The 15,169-nt window shown below is 43.8% G+C and overlaps 1 protein-coding gene across 2 annotated transcripts in view; it reads left to right on the top strand.

Moving 5' to 3' along the window:
• The window catches only part of RCAN2 (regulator of calcineurin 2), a 232,889-nt gene that overhangs the window by 199,378 nt on the left and 18,342 nt on the right, over nt 1-15,169 (top strand). For both annotated transcript variants that reach the window (XM_047103198.1, XM_047103199.1), the window contains exons 2-3: nt 6,578-6,751; nt 11,590-11,761. In XM_047103198.1, coding sequence (XP_046959154.1) covers nt 6,578-6,751; nt 11,590-11,761 — 346 coding nt within the window. The remainder of the gene's footprint in view (nt 1-6,577; nt 6,752-11,589; nt 11,762-15,169) is intronic.

A 15,169-nucleotide genomic window follows, 5' to 3' on the forward strand; every position in this document is an offset into this window, starting at 1 on the left:
CTTGTAAATCTTTCACAATACAGACTCCTCATGTGAAAAGAATAACTAGGCGTTCTTGGCTCCAATTTATGTTTCTACCTTTGTTCTCCTTTTTTATTTCTGTAACTCAGTTCGTATTAAGCAAACACATTGAAAGGCAGGGAATTTAAAATCCCCAAGTATTCATATTTGAAACCAAGTTTCCCTTCTTCCTTCTTTTTCCACTCCCCCCCACTGCACACACCTGTCTTGCACACCCCACCCTGGAATGACCCCGCTTTCCACTTCCCACTCATCTGGAAAAAGATGGCATAACAGAATTCGCTGGCTCTGTTAAAACCGTCGGATCCCCAGTTTCATTCGGTCCCTTAGTGCTGCATAACTGCCTATGTTAGTTTTCTAGGGCTGCTGTGACAAAATACCACAAACCAAGTGCCTTAAAGTCACAGAAATGTATTATCGCACAATTCTGGAGGCTAGAAAACCAAAATCAGGTGTCGGCAGGGTGGCGTTCCCTCTGAAGCTTGCAGGGGAATTGCTCTTCGTCTCTTCTTAGCTTCTGGTAGTTGCAGTCTTCCAGCAATCTTTGGTCTTCCTTGGCTTACAGTTGCATCACTCCAGTCCTCTGTCTTCAAATGACACTTTCCTTATGTCTCCCTGTCTTCCCATGGCTATCTCCTTATAAGGACAACAGTCATCCTGGATGAGGGCCCACCCCATGCCAGTATGACCCCCCCTCTTACTTAGTTACATCTTCAGTGACCCCATTTCTGATAAGGTCATATTCTCAGGTACTGGAGACTTGAGCGTATCCTTTGGAGGGGACATAATTCAGCCCATTACACCGTTCTTTGACTCATCCACATTTACTCTCCTTACCTCTGACCACAGCAGCTGTTCTGAGTCTTTCTCAAGCTTCTCAAGCCCTCAGTCTCCCTTCACCTTCCCTACCTGAACAGAGGACCTCACCATCCATTTCCCTGAGATGAAAAGCCATCTTCAGTTTGCTTGTTCCATTTCCATACTCCTCCATCCTGATCTATCACCTCCTGTCTCACGGGAAGAAGTGTCTACAAGTCTCTCTGAAGCCTCTTCTTCTTGTCTCCACTACCCTCTCCTCTTTCCTGTCTCCTCTCTTCCCTTCATCATAGTTTCATTTTATCAACCAGGAAGTGTCTCCCCACACTCCCAAAAATCTTGTTGTGACCTGACTTCCCATGTAGTTATCATCCCACCTCCCTCTTTCTCGTTACCACACTCTCTTTCTCCACCTTTTCCCCTCCGTTCACTCCTCAATCCATAATAATCCAGGTTTCACCTCCACATCTGTCCAAATAGCTCTCAGTGTCACCAGTGGTCTCGCACTGGCCAAAACCGTCTTCGTCGTTTTCACCTTCCCTGCAGCATTCAGTTACTATAACAACACTTTCTCGAATGATAGCCCCTCTTGGATTTCCATTATGTTGTGTCCTTAGAATTCTCACTAGACTTCAACCCAAGCCAACTAAATCCTTACTTTCTCTGAGATATTATGGTACTGCTGTTCTCAAAGGATGGTCTACAGATGCTTTTCCATGAGGTCAAAACTATTTCCACAGTAAGGCTAAGACACTATTTTCCTTCTCAACTGTTTTGACAGTTATATCCATGGTGCAAAAGCAATGGCAGTTAAAGCCGCTGGTGCTTTGGTATGAGTCAATGCAGTGGCAGCAAATGATATCAGTATTATTCGTACTAAAAAAAAAGATAGAAGAAAGTAAGAAAGAAAACACCAGTGTTACTTAAGAATGTCCCTGATGGGGGCATCTGGGTGGCTCAGTGGGTTAAGCCCTACTCTTGGTTTCAGCGCAGGTCATGATCTCACAGTTCATGAGATCGAGCCCTGCACCAGGCTCCGTGCTGACAGCATGGAACCTGCTTGGGATTCTCCGTCTCCCTCTCTCTCTTCACCTGCCCCTGCTCTCACTGTCTCTCTCAAAATAAACTTTTAAGAAAGAACTTAAAAAAAGAAAGAATGTCCCTGATGAAGCCATGAAATATATTAATTTTATTATCTTTTTTCCTTGAACATACACCTTTTTAATAATCTGAATAACAAAATAGGGAGTACACTAAGTATACTTGGATACAATGTTTGAGGTGAGATACAATGAGATACAATGTCTGAGTTGAGGAGACATTCTAAACTGTCCTAAGCTGAACTAGGCATTTGTTTTTCTCACGGAACACCATTTGTACCTAAAAGAACAACTAACAAAGTGTAGTTATGCAGACTTAGATATTTGTCAGATATTTTCTCAAAAGTGAATGGATGAGTGTGTTACTCCAAGGAAAATAACTGTCAGTGTTTGTTGCCAGTGATTAGGAATGAACTTTCAAGCAAAAATTAGAATTTTGGAAAGCCTGTATTTACCAACACGAATCTGACATCTTTCCAATTTCTAAAGACTCTTTGATAAGATAGGTGGTAATATTAATGAATGTGACTTTTTATACTGTGTGATGAAATGGGTGAGGATTTGGAAAACCTACATAACGCAAGGAACCATATTTTTCAAGTGGTCAACGTATGTCATTACAGAATCATGCATGGGTTTAAAAAAACACACACACATTAGGGGCGCCTGGGTGGCTCAGTCGGTTACATCTGACTTCAGCTCAGGTCATGATCTCACACCGTGAGTTCAAGCCCCGCATTGGGCTCTGTGCTGATAGCTCAGAGCCTGGAGCCTGCTTCAGATTCTGTGTCTCCTTCTCTCTCTGCTGTTCCCTCCTTCACGCTCTCTCTGTGTCTCTGAAAAATGAATAAACTTTAAAAATGTTTTTTAAAAATTAAAGGTGAAAAATAGATAAATGGACCTTAGTATAATCAAATAAAAATGTTATTTGATTATAGCTTCAGAGTCAACATTGTAATATACTTTACGAAACTGCCCCTTGTCAAGCTTTGATGAAGTATCAGGAAAAAATATTCACAAGGAATTTCGAAGAATATTTGAAAGGCTATTAAGTTACTCCTCCCGTCTCCAACCATGTATTTGGGTGAGGCCAACTTTGATTCATATCCTTCAGACAAAACCACATAGTATAACAGATTGAGCCTAGAAGCAAATGGAGATTTCAGGTATCTTCTATGAAGTCAGAAATTAAAGAAACTTTCAGAAATGAAAAAAAATGCTCATCTCACTAAATTTTTTCTTGCTTTGGAAGAGTTATTTTTCATAAAAATATTATTTTAACATCTAATGGGCTTATTATTGTTACTTTTAAATACATTTATAAGTGTATATATTTTTCACTTTGCAGTACAGTGAACATTGGTAAGTGAAATTCACATTAACAAAAGTTCTTTAGGATTCTCCCTGACTTTTAAGCGTATGGTGAGGTCCAGAGACCAGAATTTGAGATCACTGCTGTGGAACTCTTTTCAAACCAGTGGTTACAAAGGGAGCTAACTGTTGAGGAAATGAGGAATTTATTGGGCGTGTGAGGTGCCAGTCACTGTGTGTCTGGGGGGAACCGGGGCATCGAACCCTAGATTTGCTCTACAGGAAGGTGAGACACCCCTGTGGCTACCTGTGTTCAGGACTCCGTTTTGCCTAAGGGTTTGTCGCTGTGCTTCGCCTGCCTTCAACCAATTTCTCCTCATGCTCTGTCACCTCCACCAGCGAAATGGTTGTCATATCACTCCTGGAAGCAAATCGAGAGGGCCAGTGAGTCCCCCCCATTCTTGGCCAGCTGCCTGTCGCCACTGCCACTACAAGTCCCCAAAACACTTGTGCCGAGAGGACAAGCCAAGTAAATGTTCGTTTATTGCGATGATGATTATTATCATTACAGAGTTTGTGAAAACCCTGGCCCCTGAGTCCAGGTTTGGTGACCGACCTCTTTTGATGATCAGCCTAAAGGCCCAAAACAAGGAGAGGAATGAGGTTCCTGTCACTTGCCAACTCTAGCTTGATGCAGGAGCTGCCTGGGGCCCTCTTTTGAAGATCGGTGGAGAAAACGATTGCCTTCAGTTACTGACATCTGCCGAAGCCCGCCAAGGAGTCGGCATATAGGCCATTCATTGTCAGCCCTCCCCTAAGCCCGATGCCAAGACCCCTTGTTTTTTTTTTCTAATCCAGGCTCTTGAGGCCAAACAGCTCTGAGCAACTGAGATGCGAGGCATAAAGAAGAGATATACAATGCAAACAAGGAACTAGAGTCAAAGGAAAAGAACACCCTCCCTCCAAGTTGGTCTTCATGGCCACGCTCAGGCGCGGGGGAGGAGATGAAGAAGTGAACTCCCAAACCAGAGGTGGAAAAACATAGAGCTACAAAGAAGACCCAAGAACTTTGTCCTGAGAAATATGACTATTTCTAGATAGAAATAAAAGCTTTTAATCTCTTAATTCCTTCCATTCCTAAAAATTCCCCAAATTAATTAAACCACCAGCTGTGATGTGAGCAGCTGAGGGCACTTGTCATTGTGAGAAACCAGAAAACATTGTATTCACCAGGACCCCTGTTCAGGAAAACACAATGTTGTTGGGAAACGATTCCTTAATGAGCCCTCTTGGAGTGGTAGCAGAGGCCCCAGGCCCAGGGGTCGGCTCATCCCATGGCTTGAGACTTGAAGGAAAAACTTCCCAAGGAACAGACAAGGAAAGATCCTTGTCTTTGTTCTGTTTCTTTGGTTCTTTCCTTGTTTTGTTCTTGTTAGGGGAAGGGGATTGAGAACTCAGTCTGAAAAGGGGAGAAAGAGCCCCTTAAATCTCCATGATGTCATCAAACTTGAAAAAAAAGAACTTGCTTTGAATGTATCATTTGTGGTTCTGGACCGGACGGATAAGGCATAAAGAGAAAGACACAGGAGTCAAAAATGGAAGGAACCATAGGCACGCCCTGGGGAATCTGAGAAACGAGCCACGTTTTTGGAAGGGTCGCGAGCCATGGATCTGAGGGTCTGAGACGTGTTCATCTGGAGGCCCAACAGGCGGGGAGAACTTCTCTGCCATCTGGGCTCTTCTTCCTGTGCAAACCCCAGAAGTCAGTGACGTCACAGCCTCGCATCACACTGCTGATTCTCCCAGATGTGGTCACACACAAGCTTGGGTCAGTTTATTGATCCCCATCATTTGCTCCTGCTGTGGCACCTCTCCCTTCTTCTCAGCCCAGCAGTGTGATTCTTTATATAATTGAAAGCGTCTCTATATTCAGGGTCACAAGGACTTTGGCCTGGTTGTAGTTCTGCCACTAAGTGCCCATGTGACCAAGGCGGGTCCTTGTCTCTTCAGACTTCAGGGTCCTGATTTGTGGAATGATAGAGGTGAGGAAGGAAATGGCTTGGGGCCCTTACAAACCAAATTCAGTGAATCTTGCTGAACCTTGGTGCATCTCCATTCCGACTTGTACTCACTCTTAAAGATATACCTTCCGTCGTAGAAATAAAAGAATCAGGGTTTGTTGGTTTGTTTACGTAGAAGTTCTTTACTTAGCAACAATTTCTCCGCTAAGCACATACAGTAACTCCGCATACACTGGTTGTGTTACTTATAACAAGGATTTTTTAAAGCTAAGAGAAACCAGACAGATGGTATTAATATATGTATTTTTTAAGTCTTTAATTTTCCTTTTGTGCCTTGCCCCCGCCTTACGGGCATTCTCATATCTGTGTCTGTGTCTGCCTCTCACAGTAGGTTGTTAGATCACTGAGAGCTGGAACGCAGTAATACTCATCTGTGTACTCCCCTAAAGCCTAGCGACCGTGCCTTGTAATAAGTGAGCATTTAGTAGAGATGTGTTTAGTTGAATTGAAAATTGTACTGAATCAAAAACTTCAAATGATTACTTTGTATTGCGATAGGCTTGGTTATGCCGTAGGAATAAAATAATCTCCAGATCTCCGTGGTTTAATGCGATAGAAGTCTGTTTGTTTATTTGTTTTGCCAAAGCAAAGTCAACTCTAGGATGGGTGGGAGTAGGGAGAAAGATATTTCTGCTCCACACAGCCCCTCAGGGACCCAGGAGAATCTCCTGAGGGACCGAGGAAAGTCCTGTTTCTCGATGGTATACCATTTGGAACGCACGGCATCTTCAGAGAAAGATAGGAAACTTTCTCAAGGGCTTTTTCTTGCCTTCTGCACACATTTTATGGACCAGGACTCATCCCATGACACCATCTAACTAGTGCCACCAAAGTGGGTCGTCACTTGTAATGTCTACCGCATACTTTACTCAAAGAGCTCTAATATTTTAGAGTTAATGAACTTCTTTGAGAATGTTATGACAACAATGATCCCTCTCCCCAGAAAACAATACATATACAGAGAAACTTCCTCAACATTTTGCATAATTTTCAGGTCTGTTATGCATTTCAAACCCCATTCACTGCTCCTCTAAGGATCCCTAGACCCAGGTTGCGAATCCTTCCACTGAATCCACGGGCATGTTTAACACCCGGTAACAGATTGACAGGTGAAAAAAAATGCATGACTAATGTGCTGCTCGAATGTTATGTTGAGAACAGCCTATTTATTTACTTATTTATTTATTAATTATTTGTGTCGTGCAAGATACATGACCCACGGATTTTCCTCTGTGTTTGTTTTATCAGGAAAAATTTGAAGGTCTGTTTCGGACTTATGATGACTGTGTGACCTTCCAGCTATTTAAGAGTTTCAGACGTGTCCGAATAAACTTCAGCAATCCCAAATCTGCAGCCCGAGCCAGGATAGAGCTTCATGAAACCCAGTTCAGAGGGAAAAAATTGAAACTCTACTTTGCACAGGTAAGGTAATTCTTGCTCTACATTATTATTATCATTATTATTATTATTATTATTATTATTATTTTGCCTTTTTAAAAGTGTAAATGGAGCCCTTTCTACTTTGACTGGTTTGTAGTCTATAATTAGTTCACAGATAAATAAACCTATGCCCTGATTCCCAGACAGGGGTATCACAGAGGTTTAGAAAGCAGGCTCTGAGGGCTGACAGCCTGAGCTGTCACCTGGGCAAGTTACACAATGTCAGTGGGTCTCAGTTTCCTCACCTGTAAATAGGGAGAATGATACACACACCATTCTGCTGTTTTACGAGGATTAAGTGGACTATTGCATGTTAAAGTACCTAGTGTTTGGTAAATGCACAGCAAATATCAGCTAGTACTTGTAATAAGAATGGTCTACACCTAGGGCGCCTGGTGGCTGAGTCAGTCAAGCGTCCAACTCTTTGTTTTGGCTCAGGTCACGTCATGATCTCATGGTTCATAGGTTCACAGCTCTGTTGGTACGGAGCCTGCTTGGGATCCTCTATCCCTCCCTCTCTCTCTGCCCCTCCCCCCACCTGCTCTTTCAAAATAAATAAATAAACTTAAAGTTAAAAAAAAAAAAAAAAAGAATGGTCTATTCCCAACTACTCTTAAACTTCCTAGCAGGCTTATAATTAAAAGTTCAGTTATATGATAGTTTTAGTGGACTGTATATCTTCCCAATGACTCCGATTCATGAGAAAAGATTACAAACATATGAAAATCAGTTGTGTGTTTTATTTCATCCAAAAATAAGCGCTGGCTATTCCAAACGGGGATGAACAGTTCTTGGCAATGCTCACAAAGTCCACGGCAATAGAAAATCAGTGTCCTCATATTAGTTCCATCAGTGCCCTCCCTTCATCATTAGATATCCTGATCCATCTCGTATCGGTCAGTAAACGTTGTTCCCACCTTTGGACCCTACGAAGATGGCATAGTAAAAAGAACATAGACTTCGCTTCTTTTTAAGGCTGAATAGTATCCCGTTGTACGTAGATGCCACTTTTTCTTTACGCATCATCTGTCAACGGACATTTATGTTGTCTCCACATCTTGGCTATCGTGAATAGTGCTACAATGAACACAGGAGTGTTAATATTTCTTCCAGAGTCTGAATTCAGTTCTTTTGGATAAATACCCAGGAGCGGAATTAGTCATTGAGATGGCGGTTCCATTTTTAATTTTTTTAGGCACCTCCATATTGTTTTCTATAGTGGTTATGCCATTATGCATTCCCACCAACAGCACACGATGGTTCCTGTTTTTCCACATCCTTGCCAACACTTGTTGTCTTTTATTTGTTTATTTAATTTTGATAACACCCCATCCTAACACCTGTGAGGTGATATCTCATTGTGGTTTTGATTTGCATTTCCCCGGTGCTTAGTGACCTAAATATTTTTCCATAAACCTGTTGGCCATTTATGTATCTTCTTTGGAGAAATGTCCATTCAGGTCCTTACTCTGTTTTTTTTTTTTTCACTGAGTTACTGGGTTTTATTTTGTTTTTTTGTGGTTTTTTTGTTTTGTTTTGTGTTTGTTTGTGTTTGGTTGTGTTTTGTTTTGTGTTTGTTTGGGTGTTTGTTTGTTTGTTTTGCTTTTGAGTCATAGGAGTTCCTTAACTTCTCATCCTATACATGAGTAGAGAGATTAACCTGTCCTATATCTGGTTTATAAATATTTTCTCCATTATGCAGGTCACCTTTTCACTCTGTTGATAGTATCCTTTGGTGTGGAGAAGACTTAGCTTGATGTAATCCTGCTTGTTTATTTCTATTTGTGTTGCCTGTGCTTTTGGTGTCATACCTATGAAAACATTGTCAAGGCCAATGTCATGAGGCTTTCTGTTTATTTTCTTCTAGGACTTTCTCGGTTTCAGGTCTTATGTTTAGAATCTTTAATCCATTTTGACTTAGTTTTTGTGTATGGTGTAAAATGAGGTTTCAACTTCATTCTTTTGCATGTGGATATCCAGTCTTCCCGGCACGATTTGTTGAAGAGACTGTTGTTTCCTCATTGTGTACTGTTGGCACTCTTGTTGAAGATCAGTTGACCCTCTGTGTGTGGATTAATTTCCGAGCTCTCTGTTCTGTTCCATTGGCTTACGTGTCTGTCTTAATGCCAGTCCCTTGCTGTTTTGATTATTGTAGCTTTGTAATATATTTTTAAATCAGGAAGTGTGATGTTCATCTTTCTCAAGATTGGTTTGGCTGTTTGTGGTCTCTCATGGTTCTATATGAATTTTAGAATTGTTTTTTTCACTATTTCTGTAAAAGAAAAATGCCATTGCAATTTTGATAAGGATTGCATTGAGTCTGCAGTTTGCTTTGGATAGTGTGGGCATTGTGCAATATGGATGAACCTGGAGGACAGTATGCTAAGTGAAATAAGCCATTCACAGAAAGACGAATATTGCATGATTCCACTTATATGAGGGATCTAAAAAAATAAAATTCATAGAACCGAAAAGTAGGATGGTAGTTGCCAGGGACTAGAAAGAGTGGAAAACGATGAGTTACTAATCCACAGGTATAAAAGTTCAGTTAGATGAGATGAATAAGCTTTAGAGATCTACTGCACAACATTGTACCCATAGTCAACAATAATATGCTGTGGGGCACCTAGGTTCAGTCAGTCAAGTATCTGACTCTTGATTTCAGCTCAGGTCATGATCTCACGGTTTGTGAGTTTGAGCCACACATCAGGTTCCGCACTGTCACTGCGGGATTCTCTCTCTCTCCCTCTCTCTCTGCCCCTCCTGCGTGCTCTCTCTCTCTCAAAACAAGTAAAATAAACAATAACAAAAAAAAAACCCATTAACAATAATATACTGTAGACCTAAAAATTTATTAAGTGGGTATATCTCTTGCTCAATGTTCTTACCGTAATAAAATAAAATAAAAACTAAATAAGTAGAATTTAGACTTTGGCCTTAGACCCATGTTCAGATCCCATGCTGCTAGTAACTATGTGATTTGTAGAAACCTCAGTTTCTTCATCTAATGAAACCCCACCTGTTTCCTTAAAAAGTTAAACATATAGAGTTCCCATCTGACCCAGCAAATACTCACTCCTAGGTGTACATCTAAGTGACTTGAAAATAGGCCTCAAAAAATACATGTACACATATATTCATATATAGTAGTACTATGACTAGGGTAGAAAGGGTAGAAACACTCCAAATGTCCATCAGCGGCTATGGTCCACCTTTCAACAAACAAACTGTGGTCCATCTTTCATTGGAATGTTATTAAACCATAAAAAGGAATGAAGCATTGATACATGCTACCACATAGATGAACCCTGAAAACATTATGCTAAGTAAAAGCAGCCAGACACAAAGAGGTCACATATGATTCCATTTATGTGAAATATCCAGAATAGGTAAATCCATTGAGACATAAAGCAGATTGTTGGTTGCAGGGTCTGACTAGGGGCAAAAAAGGTAGTAGCTGTTTAATGGGTACAGGGTTTCCTTTAAGGCAATAAAAATGCTTTGGATTCTCTGTCTCCCTCTCTTTCTGCCCCTCCCCACTCACACGGTCTCTGTCTCTCTCAAAATAAATAAACTTTAAAAAAATGTTGGGGCGCCTGGGTGGCTCAGTCGGTTAAGCAGCAGACATCGGCTTAGGTTATGGTCTCTGTGGGTTCAAGCCCCACATCAGGCTCTGTGTTGACAGCTCAGAGCCTGGAGCTTGCTTCGGATTCTGTGTCTCCCTCTCTCTGTGCTTCCTCTACTCACACTGTGTGTGTGTATCTCTCTCTCAAAAATAAATAAACATTAAAAAAAATTAGATTAAATTAAAAAAATGCTTTGGGGGAACCTGGGTGGCTCAGCCAGTAAGCGTCCAACTTCGGCTCAGGTCATGTTTTCAGGGTTCGGATGGTGACTTTGAGCCCCACGTCGGGCTCTGTGCTGACAGCTCAGAGCCTGGAGCCTGCTTCAGATTCTGTGTCTCCCTTTCTCTCTGCCCCTCCCCTGCTTGCCCTCTCTCTCTCTCTCTCTCTGTTTTTCTCTCTGTGTCCCTCTCTCTCTCTCGAAAATAAATAAACATTTTTTAAAAATGCTTTGGGGGGCGCCTGGGTGGCGCAGTCGGTTGGGCGTCCGACTTCAGCCAGGTCACGATCTCGCGGTCTGGGAGTTCGAGCCCCGCGTCAGGCTCTGGGCTGATGGCTCAGAGCCTGGAGCCTGTTTCCCTCTGTGTCTCCCTCTCTCTCTGCCCCTCCCCCGTTCATGCTCTGTCTCTCTCTGTCCCAAAAATAAATAAACGTTGAAAAAAATTAAAAAAAAAAAATGCTTTGGATGTAGGTAGAAGTGGTGATTGCACAACCCTGGAAATGTACTAAAGGCCACTGATTGTTTACTCTAATGGTTAATTTCATATTATGTGAATATCACCTCAATTAAAAGAATGAGAGAAAAAGAAAGGAGAGAAGGAGGGAGGGCAGGAGGGAGGAAGGAGCCTGGGGACCAGCAGTTCAGCCTCACTTGGGAACTTGTTAGCAATGCAGATCCTCAGACCCCACCCCAGCTCTGCTGAATCAGAAACTCCAGGAGTGGGGGCTCTGCAGTCTGTGCTTTTAGTAAGCTCTCCAGGTAATTATGATGCACGCTAAAAGTTGAGAGCCACTGTTTTAAGGATGAAATAAGATAACTGAGCATATGGTGTGTGGTAAGTAGTGATTATTATTATAGCCTGCTTCATTGGATCACTTGTCACAGGCTCCAAATGCGACTCTGCATCATCGTGTACCAACACGGCACATCTGAGGCCCTAATGAATAATGCGTCTTCATTTTTTCCCTCTTTGAAAGGTTCAGACTCCAGAGACAGACGGTGACAAGCTGCATTTGGCTCCACCACAGCCTGCCAAACAATTCCTCATCTCACCCCCGGCGTCTCCTCCCGTGGGCTGGCAGCCCATCAGTGATGCCACGCCAGTCCTCAACTACGACCTCCTCTATGCCGTGGCCAAACTAGGACCAGGTACGCTCTGCGACCCTTTTGCGAAAGAAACATCGTCAGCAACCTAGAAAAGCCAAACAAGATTAACAGCCTTGAAATCCGGGGCTCACGGTAACATGGGCATTGCTAATGGGTTTATTGCACTGTGTGGACAGCGAGAGGGCTGATGGATGGGAAGGCAACACCGGACTTTGTCCCTGTTTAACTGCAATTCAGGAACCGGTGCTAAAATGCCTGTCTGTGCAACTTCTGCGTTGCAATGCAGATACTTTAAGACGGGGAAGAGCTACCGGATTCCTATACCATGAGGAAGTTGTTTGTTTTCTCAGAACAGGCAAAATGAGCTCTAGCGACAGGCACGAGGCTTCGATGCTATGCAACCTTCTTTTACTGCTGCCATAGGAAAGCCCAGGAACCCTCTGAAACAAGACAATCTTCCTGCCAAAGTGAAGTCTCTAGGTCCCCAAGAACCAGATCACAATAGCCTCTAACTTAAAAAAAAAATCTTTCAGTCCCCTCATTCTGGTGGTTGGTACAGGAGGCTCAGGTTCTCTCATTCTCTGCAGTACGGTATTCCATTGGGTGAATATGCAATCACGCTTTACTCATCCAGTCTCCTGAGTTGGACACTTAAGACAGTCTCCAGTTTCTTGCCATTACAATCTGAGCTACAGTTGGGGCACCTGGGTGGCTCAGTCGGTTAAGTGTCCAACTTCGGCTCAGGTCATGATCTTGTGGTTCCTGAGTTTGAGCCCCATGATGGGCTCACTGCTGTCAGCACAGAGAATGCTTCAGATCCTCTGTCCCCCTCTTTCTGCCCCTCCCCACTTGCTCTCTCTCTCTCTCTCTGAAAAATAAATAAACATCTTTTTAAAAAGCTACAGTTAACATCCTCCTGCATATCTCCTATGCACTTGCCCAGAATTTCTGTACGTTTTGTACCCAAGTGATATCGTCCTCACTTTCTTTTCTTTTTTTTTAATATGAAATTTATTGTCCAATTGGTTTCCATACAACACCCAGTGCTCATCCCAACAGATGCCCTCCTTAATACCCATCACCCACCCTCCCCTCTCTCCCACCCCCCATCAACCCTCAGTTTGTTCTCAGTTTTTAAGAGTCTCTTATGTTTTGGCTCCCTCCCTCTCTAACCTTTCTTTTTTCCTTCCCCTCCCCCATTGTCTTCAGTTAAGTTTCTCAGGATCCACATAAGAGTGAAAACTTCCAGCAGATGTTGCCATCTTGCTGGAAAGAATACTCCAAAGTACTAAGAAAGGTGAAATGAAATGGGGTTGCTTATGCCAAGGCATTTTCAAACAGCGCTGGGAGGCCCATCCCAGAGATGGGCCTTGTGCACATCCTCACTCGGTAGGACCATGAACTTTTGAACTGGGCCAAACCACAGATATTGCAAGAACTCAGCCGGCAACTTTCCATAGGGAGAGACTTTGCTTAGTGACAACCTTAACAACCAGTTCTGTTCAGCCAAGATATTCTGCCACCAACACCCACCAGAATCCTTTGTGAACAACATCTACAAGTATTCCCTTTTTTCTTTAAAAATGCTGGACTTTTGTTCCCTGGGGTGGGGGGCACTACTTAGGTTGCCACAGTTCTGAGATTCCACAGAAATGCTTTTGGGGGGGGTTGGATGCTCAAAGGGCTGAGCCGCCCAGGCGCCCCTTTGGGGTTTCTTTCTAATTACCATCAAATCACTCAGCTTCTTGGGGCCTCTACAGTGGCCATCGGTTCCACCCTTAAAGAGCCACTGTGAGAAGCAGTAGGTGCCTGACTAAGATGAACTGATAAAAGAAGCAATGTAATAACGAGAGACGTATTTGTGACGTGTTATTTCTCTGAAAGCCCGGTCCATATCCAGGAATCCTGAGCCGACACACTTCCCACGCGTGTCTGTGCTATAGGTAAATGTAGAGTGTATGAAATGAGTTGAAATAAGTTGGGTCTTCTCAAGTCAGGCCTTGTGCAAGCCTTTCCCACAGTCATTCAGAACACTCCAGAAACAGGAAGGCACACCCCTAGGTGGACCGACTGGAGACAAGGTACGCCTGATCCTCACGCACGGATACTGACAAGAACCCATCTGAACCCCTTGTACAGTTGCTTGGATGGCAGGAAGTGGAGCTTCAGAGAGTCCCTGAGGTCGTGGCCGGAGGACCTAGGAGTCACTGGCCAAGCTGCATTTTACAGCGGAGGAAGCCGAGAGGCCCCGACAGGGGAGAAATCACTTGCCGGGACAGAGTCAGGGTTCCAAGGCGGTGATCTTCCTACTTCACTATTGAACAAAGGAGGCCCAGGCGGAGTCAGACTTTGTGACCATCAGATCCCAGCTGGCCTCGGGTCCACTCACTCGGAGCCGGTAACCCAGTCAACTCGAATCACGTTTTATCCAAAATTGGGAAAGAAATTCGTCTGTAGTTCATGTTCACAAAGCTGGGTGCAAAGACAAGATAAGGGCAAGCCTCGGATACCCTCACTGGCTGACGGAGCTGAGTCCCAGGTCTGGAAGACACTGCCAGGGGCAGGTGAGAGCCGGACCTGATGGAGGCAGAAGGAACGGATAGCGTGGGGGGTTTAGGCCTCAGAAGGGGTGCTTACAGAGCCTGGCACAGAGGAGGCAGGAAGGAGGGCCGAAATGGTCTTAAAAAGATTGTTTTAAAGTGTATTCATTTTTGAGACAGAGACAGAGCGTGAGCGGGGGAGGGGCAGTGAGAGAGGGAGACACAGCATCCGAAGCTGTCAGCACAGAGCCTGACGTGGGGCTCGAACCCACGGACCACGAGATCATGACCTGAGCTGAAGTCGGACGCTCAACCGGCTGAGCCACGCAGGCGCCCCAGGAATGAAATGGTCTTAAAGAGGCGGAGGAAAAAAGGGGGTTCTTTTCAGAGTTGTGAGGAACTTATCAACAGCCGTTTAAAATGCATCCCTTTTACTTGAGTGGTGCTGCTAAACTCCGGGCTTGACTTTCCCTTTACCAAGTAAATGTACTCTGAAGTGCTCTGCACACAGAGAGCAATCATTACTACCCCCGTTTGACAGAGGAGAACACTAAGCTGTAGAGAGGCGAGCGAATTTGCCCAAGGTGACGCAGCTGGGTGGTGGCAGAGAGAAGTGTCCAGCCTGGCTCTTCTGACTCCATGAGATCTGGGGCCAGATCCCATGGCCTTTGATTGAGGATACTGGTGGCCTCAGCACACGTCAGGCCTAGGATGCTGGCAAAACCTTTATCCCGACCCTGAGTCGGCAGTTCTCTTTAATGCCACTGTGACTTTCAGAAGGCCAAACCCGGGCCTGGCCAGTGTGCAAATGAAGGCCTGTGCACTGCGTGTGTAAGAGCGGATAGTGAGGGTTTTCTGCTTTTTTAGGGATGCCCGACACTGCGTCCCCTGGAACAGCTGCCATTCGGAT

This window comes from Lynx rufus, unplaced genomic scaffold (genome assembly GCF_022079265.1).
Source record: "Lynx rufus isolate CCGP_SWC_20201006 ecotype Redwood Valley unplaced genomic scaffold, mLynRuf1.p SCAF_6, whole genome shotgun sequence".
NCBI lineage: Eukaryota > Metazoa > Chordata > Mammalia > Carnivora > Felidae > Lynx > Lynx rufus.